The 18815-nt window shown below is 49.5% G+C and overlaps 1 protein-coding gene across 1 annotated transcript in view; it reads right to left on the bottom strand.

Moving 5' to 3' along the window:
• Positions 1-3492: 3492 nt before the first annotated feature.
• The window catches only part of C2cd3 (C2 domain containing 3 centriole elongation regulator), a 104422-nt gene continuing 89099 nt past the window's right edge, over positions 3493-18815 (bottom strand). Inside the window, exons 32-33 of the mRNA XM_051149040.1 lie at positions 17396-17507; positions 3493-3929 (exon numbers count right to left, since the gene is read on the bottom strand). Of these exons, the coding sequence (XP_051004997.1) occupies positions 3780-3929; positions 17396-17507 (262 nt within the window). The 3' untranslated portion in view covers positions 3493-3779. The remainder of the gene's footprint in view (positions 3930-17395; positions 17508-18815) is intronic.

The following is an 18815-nucleotide window of genomic DNA, read 5'->3' as shown; positions in this document are numbered from 1 at the left end:
AAGAGGAGGGCTCGGTGCCCAGGAGATATGGGGTGTGTGAGCACGTGAACTTGTTACCTTTAAGAGCCCAAAAGGTCAAGGCCTATTAGGACAGGGGTTCTCCATTTCATGTCACCTGTTAGGTGCTTGATATTTTAGGCACACCATTTCTATTTTCCATATCCCTAGGAAGCAGGTATTTACCAGGATCCTAAATTTAAAAACAAAACAAAACAGCTTTGAGATGTACTTTGCATAGCATCGATTTGCCCACTGAGAGCTCACAACTGGAATACTTTTTTAGTATAGTCAGGTTGAGCAACCACTATAATCTAGTGCAGTACATTTGCATCACTGCTCAAAACCAAAACAAAACAAGTCATCCCTCCCCCAGCTTCAGGCAACCATTTATCTCTCATCTCTCTCTCTTCTTCTTCTTCTTCTTCTTCTTCTTCTTCTTCTTCTTCTTCTTCTTCTCTTCTTCTTCTTCTCTTCTTCTTCTTCTTCTTCTTCTTCTTCTTCTTCTTCTTCCTCCTCCTCCTCCTCCTCCTCCTCCTCCTCCTCCTCCTCCTTCTTCTTCTTCTTCTTCTTCTTCTTCTTCTTCTTCTTCTTCTTCGTTGTGAGCCTAGCCTTTAACGGCTAAGCCATGTCCCCATCCCCTCTTTCTGCTTCTTAATTTGCTTGTTCTATTTTGTCTGAGTAGGATCATACAGAATGTATGACTTCTTGAGGCTGGCATCTTTCATTTCTTTCACAGCCCTGTTATGTGTTACACCCTGCAGTGTGTTTCAGTACTTTACTCCTTTGCTGTATAGAGCTGTCATGTGTCAATGCTTCACACAGAAAACTGAACCTCAAGGGCAGTGGCTTCCCAAGGTCACACAGGTAGTACAACGGCAGAGCCTGACTTGGCCTGTAACCTGTAACCCACTTTAGGTCTATCTGCTGCAACCATGACATTCGCCATGACAAGCCATTTGGCATGGGCATGCTGGGGGGGGGGGGCAGAGTGAGCAGAACTCCTTGCAGCAATCACTGCAGGCTGGTCTGTCTGCAGGAGCTGAGGTTAAGATTGGGGGAATGGTTGGGCTGGAGAGATGGCTCAGAGGTTAAGAGCACTGGCTGCTCTTCCAAAGGTCCTGAGTTCAGTTCCCAGCACCCGCATGGTGGCTCACAACCATCTAGAATGAGATGTGGTGCCCTCTTCTGGTATGCACCCGCACATATATAAATAATTAAAAACATCAAATCTTAAAAAAAAAAAATAAATAAGATTGGGGCATGGCTGACCCTGGGAGCTGGGTGACACAGAAGGGAGACAACAGGGAGGAGGGAGACAAGACAGGTAGGACACAGAAGGTTAGAGGCCATTTTGGAACTTGAGCCCCGAGCCATGACAGCTATGATAGCTAACACGATGATTTTGGGCTCTGTCTGGAACTATCTGCAGTGGGGCAGGACTGTGGGAGCTATGTGAGGGAGGGGACTACAAGTAGGAGTCAAACTAGAGGCATCAGAGAGAGAGAGAGAGAGGAGCTCAGCTAACTCTGGCCTCAGCTTCCTGAGGGTGGGTCTGCCTGGGGCTCTTTGCTAGGAGGTTGAGGGTTGGCTGCTACAGTCTCCAGGTCACCAGAAACACCTGCTTTCAGGTGTGTGGAGGGTACGCATAAAGAAGTTGGGGTGACCCACTCTGGTCTTGGTGACAAATGTACTGTATAACTTGGCCAGTCATGGTCCCTCAGAGCTATCACTGGGGGGAGACGTTGGTAAATAACACACTGTGCATGTTGTCCGTGTTTCAGACCTTTCCCATGTCATCAGAGGCTGCCAGCAGCCCATGTCCTCCTGTGGCCCTGTCCTCACATGACCCCTCCAGGTTATGTACAGGAGCAGGATATGGCAACTGTCTTCCTTCACCTGAGGCCTGGAACCTGGAGGTTTCTTATTCCCTAAGGGGTGTGGAACTCCACTGGAGGCTCTATTCTGGCCGAGTGTGAGGCCTGGGGCCAGGTTGGCCTCTGCTTGGAGAGAGGGCGGGGCTGGCATTTCCTACACTTCCATTTTGTGCCGAATGTCAGCGAAGAATTTTCATACATGTCCCATTTGATCTTTACAGCAACCATATGACACCAGTGTGTAACGGTGTCTGTGTCTTCCAGATGAGGCCAGAGCCACAGACCCTGCCAGGCCGGACTAATATGGCCCAGAACATCCTAGGTTCCCTCTGTCCGTGGTCTGGTCCATTCTCTGGGCCTTACCCCAGGTACTAGCTTCTTTCAGGAATCCTTCAGTAGCCTGGGACTGCCCTAATGGACAGCACTTCCGGGCTGCACCTTGCGTTGGTCAGAGTCCCTTATTTCTGGGTCTGTCTGTCTTGTGTCCTGATGCATGGTCTAGCTATACAGAATGCATTCCACTTCTTTGATCTTGTGTTTACCCGTGGGGGGGGATCAGTTATTTAGGGGGGGGTTCAGCGGAATGACATACTCTTAGGGTGACAAGTGGCCCTCTGGAAGCTCCTTCCAGCCTCCTCACCCAGCTGGGGCTGTCCTGTACATCTGTACCCTTCAGAGTCATCCCCATTTGTCTATGGTAGCTGCCCAGGTAGCTGTGCTTTCAGAGAGATGCCTTCCTGAGCACCACACGGGACTCTAGGGACCGGGTCCTAGACAAACTTTCACTGTGATACAAGGTTTCAAGGGCCATCAGAGGAAAAGGCAAGCCAAGAATGAGCAAGCATGCTGGCTGTGGTGGCACACATCTTTAATCCCAGCACTTGTGACGCAGAGGCAGGCAGATCTCTGTGAGTTTGAAGCCAGTCTGGTTTACAAAGCAAGTCCAGGATAATCAGGATAATCAAGGCTACACAGAGAAACCCTGTCTCAAAAAACCAAACCAAAAAAAAAAAAAAAAAAAAAAAAAAGAAAGAAAGAAAGAAAAAGAAAAAAGAGCAAGCAGAAGCCCAGACAACCAGAAGGGGGATACTTCTGTCACTCTAACGTGGGCCAACCTGACACCTGGCAGAACTCAGAAGGCTCATGGCGACCCAGGTCCCTTGTTCCAGATGGCTGAGTCATGGTTGCCAGCCTTTTTGCAGTTTAGAGTAGAAATGAATTCCAACACCTTTTCCCCCAGTGACCAACCCAGATAATAATTGTACACAAATACAAACGCCAGACTTTTATTAAAACAAGGGCAAGAACTATGAATTTCTGAGCTGAGTAAAAAACAAGCATTAAGTTAAAAACATGGTTAGGAATCAGACAATCAAATACAGTTTTAAAGGAGGCAATTCCCCCTGTTCAATTGATTAATACATCACAAAAATAATTTATATCTATCAAATACCTCATTTCCAAACAAATGAGCTAGACAGGGCCCTGGAATTTCCTCAGCTATACACACACTTACTGCATGCCCCCTCCAATATTTAAGGCAAAAATAGCCTGTCCTATTCAATCAGAGGGTGGGTTCTGGTCAGCAGTTGGCTGTGCCAAGGACACTGGTTCCTCCGCTCAGATGCCTTCTTCGGCCCCACAGTCAGAAGATGGGTGGGAAACTTGGGCGCTGGAGGCCATTCATTTCCATCCGTCGCTCATTACAGAAGGAAGCTGAGGTCCTGGGAGGGCAGGGTCTAGGTGGTTCTGGACACTTCTCTAGTCTTAGCTGACTGGGTCTCAAGATGCCCATGGGATAGGGTGATGGTAGTGGCCTCAGGATGCCGAGGGAAACAGACCAGGGACCTTTTGCAAGCTGAACAAAGCTGAGGGGGGTTGGCTGGTAGCCGATTCCTGAGTCCTTCAGGCCTCATCAGTCCTCTGGGAGTACTGGGAAGAAAATATCCGTGCAATCCTGCGAGTTTCTTCCTCTGGAAGGTTGGGAGGGAGGGAGTTAGGTCTGGGACGACAAGGCCTCTGCGTGAGGGCTCCCCTGGTGGCTTCACTCTTGTCCTGGAGAGGAGGAAGTGAACTAGATTAGCACTGAGGGTATAGTATTGCCAAGGGGCGATTTTGGTCCTTGGGCTGACATTTCTGCAGAGGTACCTGGCTTGCAAACCACCACACAGGGTTTTGTGGAACCCTTGCTCCAGCATCACAAGGTGGGGTGGGGATACCTCTCTCCACAGCTCAGGAGCAATTAGTTCAAGCTCAGGCAGTTCTGAGAGGCAGAGCTGAGGTGGGAATCCCCCTTGAGCAGTACCACAGATAGAGCCATCTGCTCACATGCTCATTCACGCTTTCCTTTTTGGCATCCTGGGGTTCCTGTGATGAAGGGACTCAGATCTCTATAATAAAGCCGCCTGGGCGTGTGGGCCGAGAGTAAGGCCCCTAAGGGAAGAGATGGAGGCCAGGTACGGAGAGGCAGCATGGAACAGAGTAGAGATGACCACCATGGGCACTGGGCTTGGCTTCACAGCACACAGCCTGCCCTATGGGAAGATCTCTTTTCTGACCCCAGATCCATGAGCCTGATCCATGCTGATGGAGCACTGGGGCTCTACCACACCATGCCACCTTCCCAGCTTGCCCCCCAAAAGCCTGCTAACTGAGACAGGGCTAGCTAGAGAGGCTCCAGGAATGAGTACACCCGGGAATCCCATTGTTCCGTTCTATAGGGCAATACAGGTCAAACGGATGCAGAAATGAACAGTTCCTGGCTACATAGCTCAGAGTTAAACAGGTGAGACACAGTGACCTGCCCAAAGAATGAGGGCAGCAGCCAGACTGAGATAAGGGAGCGAGAGCTAGGTATCTCCTTCTACTGCTTGGGTGCTAGTTTCCAAACCATGAATGAGGGTGCTGAGCAAATAGTCAGTAGGGTCCTTGCCAGTCCAGAGCTCTAAGGCCTGAGGGAAGGTGGACACGCCGAGCAGGTCCTTAGGCAGGCTTTCCTGGTAACCAGGAATAACAGTGCCAGGCTGGGCTGCTTGGCAGAGCCTGAGGGTACAGCTCTATGTTCTGGGCAGGTCTGGGCTAATGGGAAGGATGTCATTTGTTGGTTTGCAGCTCCTCCTTCCAGGGGAGGGCTAAGGGGCCAGTGTTCCCATGTTTCCCTCGGTTCAAGACTAGGCACTTCTGAGGGCATGAACTAGAGGCTTCGATATATATAACATCAGGTAGTCCAGGCCAAGATGAGGGACCTGTGAGACCAGTGGCTGGGTAGGACTGGGCCATGAAGCCCTGGTTTAGATCAGGTGGGGAGGAGACTGCTCTTGCAGCGAATGCCTCATTCATTCCTTCTAGAGCCAGCGGTTGCTTGTCTGCATCTTTCCAGTTCTCTGTGCTCCCTCCCAAGATCTTGAGGGACTTTGTGTTTGGAGGTGACACTAGTCCCACCCAGTCCTTGGGCTGTAGCTATAGATGGATCTTTAGAGTTACTAGCTGTGGCATACGCTACATTTTCTTTTATGCATTTTAGAACTGCATGTAAGAAACTGATAAAAGAAATGTGAAAGGAGCAGGACGTGGTGGCACATGCCTTTAATCCCAGCACTCGGGAGGCAGATGCAAGTGGATTACTGTGAGTTCAAGGCCAGCCTGGTCTACAAAGCGAGTCCAGGACAGCCAAGGCTAACAGAGACCCCCTGTCTCGAAAAACAAAAAACCAACCAACCAACCAACCAAACAAACAAACAAAAACCAAACAAACAAAAAAAGAAAGGTGAAAGGGAACTAAGGCTAAGCCAGACAGGAAACAGGTCTTGACCTTTATGATGACCACTTCTGAGTAGCAGGGTTGATTTTTGATCATTTTGTCAAATTCTCAAACCAGACCTTTGTTTCCACACTTGCTAGAGTTCATTCTCTACTTTGGAAACTTACATAGTTCTGTTCAGCTCATGAAATGACTACCACAGCCTTCTGCTGGTGTCACATCACGCTTAGGACCTACTCCCTTTGATCCACTCAGATGCCGACAGACAGACACGGCTCCTGTCCTCGCGGAGCTACTCAAGACAGAAGGGAGGTGAACCTCTCACAGAGATGATTTGGAGCTGGGAGAATGGAGAAACAGCCAAGGCGGTCCAGACAGGCCTCAGTGACTGCTGGGGTCTAAGATAGGCTGAGTTTCACTGAAGCTGGGGTGGGAGCGAGGCCACCCATAGGGAGGAAGGGCATGCACACAGGCCTACAGGGGTTGCTGGGTCCTATCCTTGGAGTTGAGGAGAAGTGGTTGGTTCAGCGAACCTTCCAGCACCCACACCCAGACCCAGTGATCCAGGAAACCTTATCTATACAGGCCAGGCCGAGGCCCAGGGCAAGAGGGGGAGGGGGGCGGAGATATACATGCTCAGTAGCAACTGTTGACTTTAAAAGGGCCTAGCAAACATCTTGACTAGTAAGGTACTAAAGAATCTCTTTGTTAGAGTTTCTACTGTAAAACACATAACCCTGAAAGTCTGGGCAGAAGGAAAATGTCCAGGGAAAGCAAGAATGTCCCCATTCCTCCCATGCTCCTGCTTAGGGGAGCTGTACAGCAAACAAACAAGCAAGCGCCTTTGTATGAGCCATAAGCAAAGTGGATCATCAAACTTTGGGGGTTGTAGAGCCTTCAGGGTGTGGACAGAGGGACCATGCATTAAGTGGAGTTCCCAAAAGGGAACTTCAAGGAGGGACTAAAGAAAAACATGCAGATGGGGTCTGAACAGTATGACAGGAGATGATGCAAATAGAGGCTCAGCTTGAGCTCAGCCGTAGAGGGCATTTCTCCACGGACAGCGGTCACCAGGCGGTGCTGGCTGCAGGAGTGAAGCTAACAGAAGGAAGGCAGACCCAGAAAAAGGAGCTGCTTCAGCATCTGGGAGGCAGAGGCAGATAGCCAAGTTACACAGTGAGACTCTGTCTCAAAACCAACCAACCAACCAACCAACCAACCAACCAACCTAACCAAACCACAAAAAAAAGTCTGGAGAGGGCGAGAGAACGCTAATGTCAATGCAGGGCCCTTCATTACACCTCTCGATGCATCCCATCACAGGCTATGTGCTCCTGGGGAGCGGTGGGTGCTGGTGCCTGCCTCTAGTCTTCTTTACGTTTCTCCAGCCCTTTCTCAGAGGGGAGATAGTGGGATGAAGGGAATATGGGTCTGTGGTACAGATGACTTCTCTCACTTGCTTACGACTAAAATGCTTTCTGTTTGTGGGTCTCAGGGCCCACTGTCTAGCCGAACTGGTAAACTGGTTTTCTTTCTCTGGCCCACTGTGAAATTCAAGCCAAATCTCACTGAGGCTCATGCCAGACACATTGTGCAAAACGCGGGAGCTATGCTGGAGTTAGGGGTGACCCTAGCTAGACCCTAGCTTTTACTCGCATCTCAGGCAAGAAACTAGGCCTCACAGGTCCCGAGCCAAACAAGGGGTTGGCACCTCCCCAAGGTGTGTTTAGTGCTTGGCTAGGTAAGTGCTCCACACCTGCCCCCTACAAGTGATCCTCTGTTCTTTTCTAGGCTCCTTTAAGGGAGAAACAACACTGCAGAGATAACTGAAAGCAAACAGCTGCCCTGCTCAGTCAGGCTGGCTCAGAGGTTGTGTGAGGGCTCCACGCAGCTGCCACCCTTGCTCAACTTTCACCCTCTTGGCTGGCTGCCTTCCTCTGGGGTGGCTCCTACTGTCCTTTCCTAAGGCAGTGACAAGGACTTCCTAGACACTGAAGGCAGCAAAGAACTTAGCAGCCACAGCCAGGGGTAGGGGGAAGTGAAGACAGGATACTCAGCAGGGGTAGGGAGAAGTGAAGACAGGATACTCAGACGGGAGTCCCAGCCCCGAGTGGAAGATCGAAATCTAAGCAACCCAGCTCCAGCTTGGCTGGTGCTCCAGCTCACTCTCCATTAGGGTTAGCATTCTACCCCGGGCTCTGCTACACAGGTGCCCCCTCTGTGCCTTCCCACCTGCTCCCTCTGTTCTTCTGAGAAGTCATTTCTAATAGGGACACACTATAGGGCTCCTGGTGACACCATCAGTTTCCACATTGAAGGGCACAGGAGGGCCAGACTGGCTCCTTAGCCCACTAACCAATGCTGACTAGTGGGAGGTCTCCGCAGTCCAGACTCCAGAGAGAACAGGTTAGCCTAACAGTCCTGGCAGGGTTCCTAGATCCCGCCACACAGCAGGCTGCCTGCAGCTCAGGTCTAGACAAGGACAGCACATGCCAGCAAGCCTACAGGCCTTGCCTGGGAGGCACCATCAATGTGTGGCCTGAGTCAGGATAGGCACCAGCTGGTTCTGGCTCCTTGACTCCTGTATATCCTTGGCCAGGTTGCTCATCTCCTTCCAAAAACTTTAGGTCGCCTTTAGGAGAACCTCTCCATGACCTTTAGGTCTTTTCTTGACCTCTGCAGAGGGCTAGGGATATTTGGCTCGAAGAAATGAGACAGCAGGTCAAGATATCTGGCTAAACAAGAGGGGCAGCTCAGCCTTAAGGCTTGGGCCACATTCTGAGACAGGAGGGCCCTGGGTCCCTTGGACCCGACTTCTTTCTGGTATGATCTGGTGACTGTGGGGGCTGTGCATCTTTCTGGGGTCATTGGACTTAGGAGCAGCAGCCAAGGGAAGGAAAATCCTTTGGCCCTAGGGAGACAGGAGCCACAAAGCCTTAGCTTTGGTGACAGGCAGTGACTGTTGCAGCTAGGAATATACCCTTGGTGTGGGTTGTATGCTGGTCTGGTCTCTAACTCAGTCTAAATTGGGCCCAGCCAGCTGGCATGGTTCAGGAATTGCTCTCCAGACTTTTGGGGTGGCCCTGTACCTTCCCAGTGCCCACCCTAGTCCTAAGCTTTGGATCATGACCCTCTCTCCCAACATTTCTACCTTACCATACCTCCTTCCCTTCCACACATGCCAGAAGGGACCAGCTTATGAGGGAAGACATCTGGATAATATTGATAGTGATATTAAGACAGCTAATGCTCAGAGTGCTTACAGCAAGAACTCTCCTAGATACAGCCTATCTGACTGAGTCACTCCACAAGCAACTCTAGGTGACAGGTTCTATTACACCCACTTTTCAGATAAAGGAAGCATACAGGAGTCAGATAAGTTGAACTTTAAGCTTTGGTTGTGTAGATTCAGAAGTTAAGTTCCTACATAAAAATCGTCAGTGCTGCCTCTTCAGACCAGCGAGCACACTGCCCACAACCTTAGCACGCCAGCAGCAGGTCAGCTGGTGCCCTTCAGCTCAGCTGCTGGGCTGGGCTCCTCCATCCCTGGCAAGGTCTGCAATGCTGCGGTCTGGCTGAAGGAGATGTGGGGGTGGTGCAAGGTCTCCTGCCCCCTACACTTACTGTTTATGGAGAACTGTGTCTGGCCCCATGCCTGTGGTTAACCCAAGGGTTGTTAGATGAAATAGGCAGAGCCAGGGCTTGATGGGGGAAGGCGCAGAACAAGAGGGCTCATCTCATGGGAAAGACACAGGCTGAAGGCAGAGCAGGGAGGCCAAGGCTCAGGACAGGCTGCTTCTTGCTCTCTAATTCCTAGCCTGCTGTTCCAGCCCAGGCCCCTCTTTTAACCCTTCTCCAGGGCGTGAAGTGGGCGCCACCGAGTTCAATTGACTTCCTGAGGTTTCTTCTCTTCAAATTGCACAATCCTCAGAGCTTTTTATCTTTGCTGAGTTCTCCTGAAGCCCCACAAGGCCCTGCCCTCCACATTCACTCTGTTGGCTCTGTTTCACGTAAGTGCTAGCGTTGGTAAACAGCATTTGAGAAAGTCTGTGAGTGGTCTGGAGGCCAGAGCGTCTTCAAGTGCCAGGAGCCCAGGCAGGTGTGGATCTGCAGAGCAGCTGCCTGGTATGCACAAAGTCCTGACTTTGATCCTAGCATTACAAAAATAAAAGGGGGAAGGGCCCATGGCATAGGACTTTAACTAAATAGGCATCTCCTATTTAGCTTGTTCCTAAAAAGCTGGCTCTGCTGTGGAGCTGCAGGTTCCCTGTGGAAGGGGCTAGCAATTCCTCCTGTCTTTCCCTGTACTTAGCTAGAACTATGCCATACTGCTAGAAGACGTTCAGTTCTGATTTAAAGCTAAGGACTCCTTCCTATTCCCACAGGTCTATCATCACACTCAGCTCTGGCTCTCCTACTCCCTGATGGGAAGTCATTAGAGGGTTCTGAGCAGAGAAGTCATGTGACAAGTGCTGTATGGAGAATGGGCTGCTGGAGGCAGGGCAGAAGCAGAGAGAAAAGTCAGAGACATCTCTTGCATTGACAGAGGAACCAATGGTGTGGAAGAGGGTGCTGATGGCAGGAATGGTGAGTAGTTAGACCAGGATGTTGTGGTTTGAATATATATGGGCCCATAGATTCATGTTTGGATGTTTGACCACAGGGAGTGGCACTATTAGGAGGTGTGGCCTTGTTAGAGGAAGTGGGGTCACTGTGGAGGCAAGGCTCTGAGGTAAGCCAGCCCCAATGAAATGGTTCCCTTTGTAAGAGTTGCCTTACCCTGGGCGGTGGTGGTGCACGCCTTTAATCCCTGCACTTGGTGGCAGAAGCAGGTGGATCGCTGTGAGTTCGAGGCCAGTCTGGTCTACAAAGCAAGTCCAGGACAGCCAAGGCTACACAGAGAGACCTGTCTTGAAAAAACCAAAACCAATACCAAAACACACACACACACACACACACACACACACACACACACACACACACACACACACACACGAGTTGCCTTAGCCAGGTGTGGCGGCGCACATCCTTGGTCACGGTGCCTCTTCACAGCAAAGGAAACCCTAATTAAGACAGATGTATTTTAAAGCTAAAGCTGTCACTGTCTTTGGGCTCACTGTGAACACAGACACTGGGAAGGGTTTGAAGACCTCTGCTCTGAACAATTAAAGTAGGATGGATTACCCGTAAGTTAGATGGGTGTGAAGAAGGGACAGATATGGAGTAAACTCTTGTGTTCCCAGTGACACCCCAAGAACGCATGAGGGAGGCTTACGGAAGAGCTCACCAGTGCCACGTGCTGATGAGATGACAAACACACTGAGGACCGAGACTGGAGATCAGCGTTTTTGAATGTTGTCAGCCTGAGACAGTGCTGTTCTCCTTTGCTCCTTAATGGTAAAGTGAGGTGCAAGTATAAAAGGAATGGTAGTGGTACAAAGTGTGAGTGAGCGACAACAGAAAGTCAGGAGTCACTGAGTGGCCTGGGCAGCTGGCCGCTCATATTAGGGGTAGGATTAGCAAGGCGCACAGTAAGGGAAGGGCTGCCGGCTATGCGTTATAAAGGAGAGGTGGCAGATGACCCCTGAGCTCAGGAAGAGCAACTACGCGGACAGCAGCTGAGTTTCCTGTGAAGAGGAATGAGGTGGCTGAGGGGTACGCAAAAGAAAGCGGCTAGTTCAAATTTGGGGCGTAATGAATTATCTGTGCCACATCAAAAATGTGACTTCTAGGATCCAACTGAATCTTCATCTGCAGCGGGGGAAAGAAGTCTAGATTGGAGCTAACTCGAGAGTCACCAAACAGTAATACCACTAAAGAACTCATAAAACTCAAGTAATCAGAGTGGTCAAGATGCTATTGAGAGAGGCCCTGTAAGGGCAGAAGACAAAAGAACACATATGTAAACTGCTACTCTTCTTAGCTACTGCTCTTCGACCCGGGAAGGAAGCTAAAAGGACCCTGGCCAGCTTGAGCGTGGTGAACATGGCTCTGGCAGGCTTTGCCCTTCTCCCCCATCCCCTCTGTTTTGCTAAAAACTATTAGATTACACTCCTAAGGCTAGCCCCCCAAGGTCTATCTCAGATTTAGACACTTCCTCCTCCTGAGGCTGACTACCAAGGTGCAGCTATCAAAGTATTGAGGTCCAGCAATCAAGAGCCCCGGTCCCATTTGACTCACCTAATTAACAAGCACAATTAAAAATTAAACATTCATCTTAACACAGGGTTTCCCCTTGTACCTTTATAAACTGCCATCTTCCTATGTGCCACATCTGTCTCTTGTCCATCCAGAGGCAGTCCTTTGTTCCCTGGGGACAAATATCCCTGCCCTCTGTCCCTCATCCTCTATCTCCCGTCTCTGTCTTTTATTCTTTGCCCTCTGTCCCTCTGCAGCAAATAACTCCCCTTTATGCTGAGAACTTGGTCTTGGGCGTCCTGAGCCAACACTCTTCCTAACAGAAGTAGACAAAACCAGCTCACCCTTTGTGAGGAGAACCAGACATAAATGCAACGGAGACACTGTCCCAATGAAGTTCTCTTCCCAAGAGACAAGTGGTAGAGGCAGAACTTGATTCATGAGGGGTGTGAGCCTGTACATCAGATGGCTTTGCACGCCCCTGCTAGGCTAGCCACACTGCACCCCCTTTTCTTTCTTTCCTTTCTCTGAGACAGGGTTTCTCTGTGTAGCCTTGGCTGTCCTGGACTCGCTTTGTAGACCAGGCTGGCCTTGAACTCACAGCAATCCACCTGCATCTGCACCACCACGCCCAGCTTCACACCCCTTTTCCTCATGGGGTGGGAGCGTGAGGGCCTGGCCTTTATTATGCCCTTTTCTTGTGCTTGTGGTACTTGTCACTACAGTACTACCACTCTGTAAGGCCTGAAAGCCCAACTGACAGATGGAATATACAAGGTCTGTCGTCATTCCTACATCTGCTATACTGTGGGAGGGAGAGGGGAAAGCCATTTTCACAAGTGCACACAGAGATTATCTGGGAGGCTGTTGGGCTCGTGTACATTGTTCCTAAATGCAGGCAGGAGTGGGCCTTCCCTCGGACCTTGTGGAGGACTCCAGGGCAGTGGGTACGACGTCTACAAGCCCTTTCCTGTTTTGAGGATGGGCTGCTTGTTCTGGCTCTGAAGCAGGCTGATGATGGTACAGTGATCCTAGATCATGGGCTGGAAAGAACCTTCAGGACATTGTTCTTTTCAGAGTCAGGCCTGACTCAGGCGTGGGTTTCAACCTAAGAGTTGTGACCCCTTTGGGGCTCCAATAACCCTTTCACAGGGGTTGCCTAAGGCTGTTATGATTCATGACAGTAGCAGAACTAGTTATGAAGTAGAACAGAATTAGTTATGAAGTAGAAACAAATAATTCTATGGTGTGTGTGTGTGGTTCCCTATAACATGAGGCACTGTATTAAAGCATCCCAGCCGTAGGAAGGTTGACAACTTTAGGAGGTGTTGTGTTAACAGTTTCCCCTCAGATTGAAATATTATATTCTGCAGGGAAACTCCTTAAGCAAAAAGGTAAGTAACTCAAGCTTCACAGGAAGTTCCTGAAACTGACCAGATTCACTCCCTGCCAGAGGAAGCAATAAAATTGCTGAGAGTCACTCAGAGGCAGTAAAGCTGAGCTACAATGACTCTTAGATAAGCTGAGGTGCCGCGGAAGAGAAAAGCTGCAAAGACTCAGACTGGACTAGCTGCCTGGAAGGTTTAGACCAGAGTCACCTGAAAAGGAGCTATCTGCAGGTTGTGCAGTGTGCGCCAGGCCTCCCAGCTTTGTGAGCTGTCACTGTGCTGGGGTGGGCCTTGGTGATGTAGCTGTCTTTTGAGTCCTGTAAGGAGCTCTCCATCCATGGTCCTGCAAGTCACCCCAATACAACTCACGGTTCACCAAATTGAACTATGATGGTGTCCGTACTTTGGTCTACTCTGGGCTCCTCATCTGAGGTTGAGTAGATGTCTGTTTTGTCTTTTCAGCAAAAGTTTTTGTCACACAGAACAAGAAGGGACAACACATGGGATCCACAAATGAAGGTTTAAGATGAATCCTTCTTTCCTTCCCCCTCTCCCTCCCTCTCTCTGAGCTGAAGCTTGCCTGGAACATTATCAAGAAATTACGTTTCCATCAGGTAGGCAATCTTGTCACCAAATCTCAGCTTCTACCTGCTTTAGCACACTCCTCAGAAGGCCAATGCCCCACGTGCTCTGGATCCCAGGGACCAGCCTGCTCTTCTGCAGCAGCATCTCTACCCTCAGCTCTCTAGAGACCTCTGTACTGGTACACAGAAGCTGCAGCTCTCCTCATACTCACAAAAGCAAACCCTGTCCAGGGGCTGAAAGCACCAGCTGCTCTTGCAGATGACAGGTTTAGTTCCTGTGGTGACTCACACCACTTGTGATTCCATGGGCACCAGGCATGCATGTTTTATACATACATACATGCAGGCAAAACACTCATAAACCTTCTTTAAAAAGCCTTCCCTTCATTCCACTGTCCTGTTTCTCTGCTCCAAACTCCCACCCATTATCTTTAAATTTTTAATTGCATTAGATTTTGTAACATCATCCCATACTAATGAATCTATGTAATGTAAGGAAATAATTAGCACAATAAAAGCAGACTCTGCAGCGCTGCAACGCTGTTAGTATAGTTAATGATCAGCATGCTCCTACCTGCCCTTTCCATCTCCACAACAAAGACCACTGTAGTACACACCCACCAGAAGCCAAGGCAGATCTGAGAGGCCCTAAAGAATAAAGGCCACATAACACCTTGGAGAATAATAAGAGACATCTATATCTCATCAGAAAACATTGGAAGACCGAAGATGGGATTTTATTTGTCTCCCCCAGAGTCTCAGAGGTTATTCTAAACTTCTGATCCCTCTGTCTCTGCCTCCCAAGTACTAGGCTTAAAGCCATGCACAACCATGTCCAGTTTCTGTGGTGCTGGGGTTTGAACCCAAGGCTTTGTGTACGCTGGGTAAGCACTTTGTCAGCTGAGGCACACCCCAGCAAGGTACCTTTAAAATGCTAAAAGACATATAGAATCCAAGCTGGAATTGCATAGCCAGTTTCAAAAAGAAGGCAAAATAAAGCTACTCGAGAGCACCAAACCAGAGAGGCCTGGTTACCAGCAGGTCCACGAGATGTGAAACTTTAAAGGAAGCCATTCCAGCTGCAGGGGAACTGCCCCAGCAAGAATCAGGACGTGAAAGAATGAAGTGCACGAGAATAGCAAGTATGTGGGTAGTGACACAGGCGACCCGACTTTCAGCACCAGCAGGCTTCCAGCCTAAATCCCATCTCCCGGCATTTTGTGGTCTGGGATCTTCCAGTGCTAAACCTGGGCAAACTGTGATGACACTGGTTATCCTAACTGGGACCCAGTCTGATGTCCTCAGAAGAGAAGTGGCCCCAAGGGCAGCAAGCATCGAAGTTTCTTCTATGGGCAATCCAAGGAAAAGTGAGAACTACATGAAGCACATCTTCCTGAAACTCAGTGTGCCCTTTAAGAGAAGGGAGATTCTCATCTTTTCCTTCTCCCACACTCTGTCTTGAAAAGACCAAAGGCAGCTTGTCCCTGGGGGAGGAAGTAAATCACAAGGGCACAAATACAGAAACAGGAACAATATTTTGCCTGGCAGCTTTGTCACAGTGGCCTGTGGAACTCTTCCCCTGGTGCATGACTCACTGATCCTTCACCTACTTGGCCCAGATGATGGCAGCGAAGGATTTAAGTGTGCCTACTTAATGCTCACCTCATCCTGCTGACCGCTCACTATTAGCTTGATGTTACTTAGAGTCAGTGAGGTCAAGGCACAAGCCCCAGAGCCTTTGTTTACTCACTAGCAGGTTCAGAGTTTTGCTCCATGAATGTTATGTTCCAAGATGCTCGGTGCACACAGGCCCTGAAGCCTAGTGCAGATGTCTAGGTCATGTATGTGAACTGTGAGAAGAGGTGCAGAGCCAGAGGAGGAGTAAGAGCACAGCAGGTCCCTTGAGGACCCAGCACCTGTACCCCTGCAGGGGATCTATGGATATAGTGGGACCTCAGATCGAGCTACCTGCCAAACAGATATTTTGGAAATACACTGGGGAGGTCGGGAAGAGGGAGAAAGAAAACCAGTGAATGGTTTGGACATCTCAAAGCTTTTCTTGAGAACCTTCACACAACTGTCTCGGCCTGTTAGCTTTAAGTATAGAACTCGAACGTAGGGTTTTCAGGATGGGGCAGAACTATCCCCTATCAGCACAGCCTCTGGGGAGGTATGCGAAATGCTTACATTGTTAGCTGCTAAATGAAGTCAATTTAAACCAGAGCTCAGTTGAGCACAACAAAAGAAGCCAAGTGTCAAGATGGAAAGCGAGTGGGTGGAGGCAGGGTTTGGAGACAGGAACTGGGATCCAGTCGACTCCCTGAGGGTCTAGTTCTCTGGCAAGAGGCGCAGACTTTGTTTATCAGTTTCCTTATGTGTAGTGATATTCTCATCCCTTGTAGATGTGGACAGAAAGCTCTGAGCCTCAGTTTCCCCTCATACTAAGGGCTGCATCCCTTGCTAGTGGCACTCTTTTGATAGATTCTGGAGGTTTCAGGAGGTGGGGCCTGCCTGAAGGAGGAGAAGAGCCTGTGGTGGTTACACTCAGCTCACTAGTCCTTCCCTGTTCACTTGCCTCTTGTCTGCCATGAGGTGGGTGGCTTCTGCCACATCAGTGCAGCCAAGGACTGTGGACTGGGATCTTTGAAGCAAACCTTTTCTCCTTTAAGATGCTTGTCAGTTACCCTGCCACAGCATTTGTTATAAATTAGGTCATGTTCTCCCCAGAGGGCATCCAACGAGGAAAAGCTGTCAGGTGGCCCTAGGGACATGGCAAGGGAGCCAGGGGCAGGGTCATGGGTATGGCTGGACCTTGGATAAGCTCTCTTTCTCTGTCCTCTCTCCTCCTCACCCCCCTTTTTTTTAAAAGATGAGCTCACACAGCCCAGGCTTTCTATCTTTCTCCTGATACTCCTGTTTCCACATGCTGGAATCATAGGCCTCTCCCATTGTATGTGGCTGGCTGGCTTTTTGCTTGTTTGTTTAGAAGTTGTATAACACAAGGACACATAATTTATCTATATAATCTATACATTATATATCTAAATATAATAATATCAGAATGTTATCATTATCATTGTTGTTGCTACTTGAAGACCAGGTACTATGTCAGAGGAGAAAAGTGGAGAACAGAGATCTGTACACACGTCCCAACTGCCTACTGCTCATGAATGATGAAGTTATGAAGGTGTTTTGTAAATAGCAAGTAGGCACACTGCTGTGATGCTGCTCTTTATCCAGACCTGACTGTGTTGTCACAGTCCCGAAGGGATGCTCCTCTTTTTGTGGTGTCCTCTGCTGGTACCCCGTTTGCTTGGCTGGGGCCCCCACAGCACTCAGCACTCATCCGAGTGGACTCTTGTTCATGCTGTGCAGCCTTTACCTCTGTCAGTCTCAGCTGACAAGGCTCTGCTTGATTTCATGTTGTTTGAGCTCCTTGCCCAGTGAAGGACCCACAGGAGATTCTCCAAGTAAGCATGGAGAGTGACTGGAGCAGCTTCAGCAGGGAGATAGCCCAGCGCAGCTCTGTGTGCTGCAAGCTTTCATGGGTGCTGACTGGACACGGAGAGGGAGAGGGAGAGGGAGAGGGAGAGGGAGAGGGAGAGAGAGAGGGAGAGGGAGAGGGAGAGGGAGAACAGTGGCTGCTCTTACCTGGTCAGCTGTGGCTAGTGGTGGCAAAGCTGGAGAGTGAGAGATCATGCGTAGAGAGGCCTCCAGTTGTTGGGGAGGCAAAAAGAAGTTGGGTACCACAATAGGTTCTGGACTGCAATGGTAGTTAAGGGACAAAAATATCTAGAAGTCTACCCTCATGCCAGGCCAACACCCCACTGACCTCGATCACACTGTTTGTGTTTTCCTCATATCTTATTCCCCCATCCATGAATCCTTGGCATAAGTGGTTCCCTCACTGGAACACCCTGCCCTCTCCTAACATGTGTCCTTCCTCCTTCCCTTCCCTCTCATTAGTCTCTACTGTAATGACAGGTTCACATCTAACCTCCTTCAGGAAGATCTTTCCTAACCTTGGCCACATGGCCCTTCCTTCTTCACTTCCGAAATCATAGTTTGTAACACAGAACGTTCAATTATGCCATTTTTTCAAATTATTATGTGTAAGTTTTTTCTGCATATCTGTGTACCACAGGCATGACAAGTGTTCAAGGAGGCTGGAAGAGGGCATCAGATTTCCTGGAAATGGAGTCACAGTTGTGAGCCAACATGTGAATCTATATGAATTGAACGTGCTCCTCTGGAAGAGCAGTCTGTGCTCGTAACCACTGCACCCTCTCTACAGCCCCTCAATTGTTTTCATAGGCCTCTCACATCTCCTTCAATATTCTTCAAACTTCTCAATGGCATTTTCCTTCAGTTACCCCAATTCCTGCCTAGAGCTCGCAGAAGGCCAGGAGGTACCAAGCATTGAACATTGGCTGAGGGCTGCTGGTTCGAAGTGATGTGCAGAGGGTAGAAAGCTGGCTCTAGGGGCAATGCCTTGACCACAGAGGTGATTAGTACTGGGGGACCTGTCTACTAGCTGTTCTCTGAACACACTAAAAACCAAAACTGGGGTGGGGGGCCTGGCATAGCTGGTCGGCCCGATCTATAAGGTGTGGGCCTTGTAAGCTGCTGCTGGAAGCACGCTGTGTTCAGATGTCTGCTGAAGCACAGCACTGACTCAGATTGCCTAATTCTGAGGGAGGCAGAAGGGGCTGTTGTGGTGCTCTTTTTTAGGGTTTCTGATTAAGCAGCTAAGAATGGCTTTGCCTTAAATTTATTGTTTGTCCTTTTATGTGGGCAGAGATGATGTGTTTTTCATAGCCCCATTACTATTACCCGGGACAGAATAATGTTCAGTATTTAGCTCCTGAATGGATGACATGCGACCATGTATTCAAGCCTTTGATTCTTCTAGCGAGGTGGGTGGAACAGAGGCCCCAAAGGACTACAACCCCTTGGCCCAGGCTATCTTCGGAATGGGAGAAGGGAAGGGGCTGAGCCTGTTTGCTGGTGCTGCTCTTTCTACTCTTAGCTGGCAGTCTACTGTGTGGAAGGGTAGGTGAGGGTGAGCATG

The sequence above is a fragment of the Acomys russatus genome, chromosome 7 (assembly GCF_903995435.1).
Source record: "Acomys russatus chromosome 7, mAcoRus1.1, whole genome shotgun sequence".
Lineage (NCBI taxonomy): Eukaryota > Metazoa > Chordata > Mammalia > Rodentia > Muridae > Acomys > Acomys russatus.
Note: the sequence above shows the minus strand (reverse complement) of the source record. Positions and strands in the feature narration are given on the sequence as shown.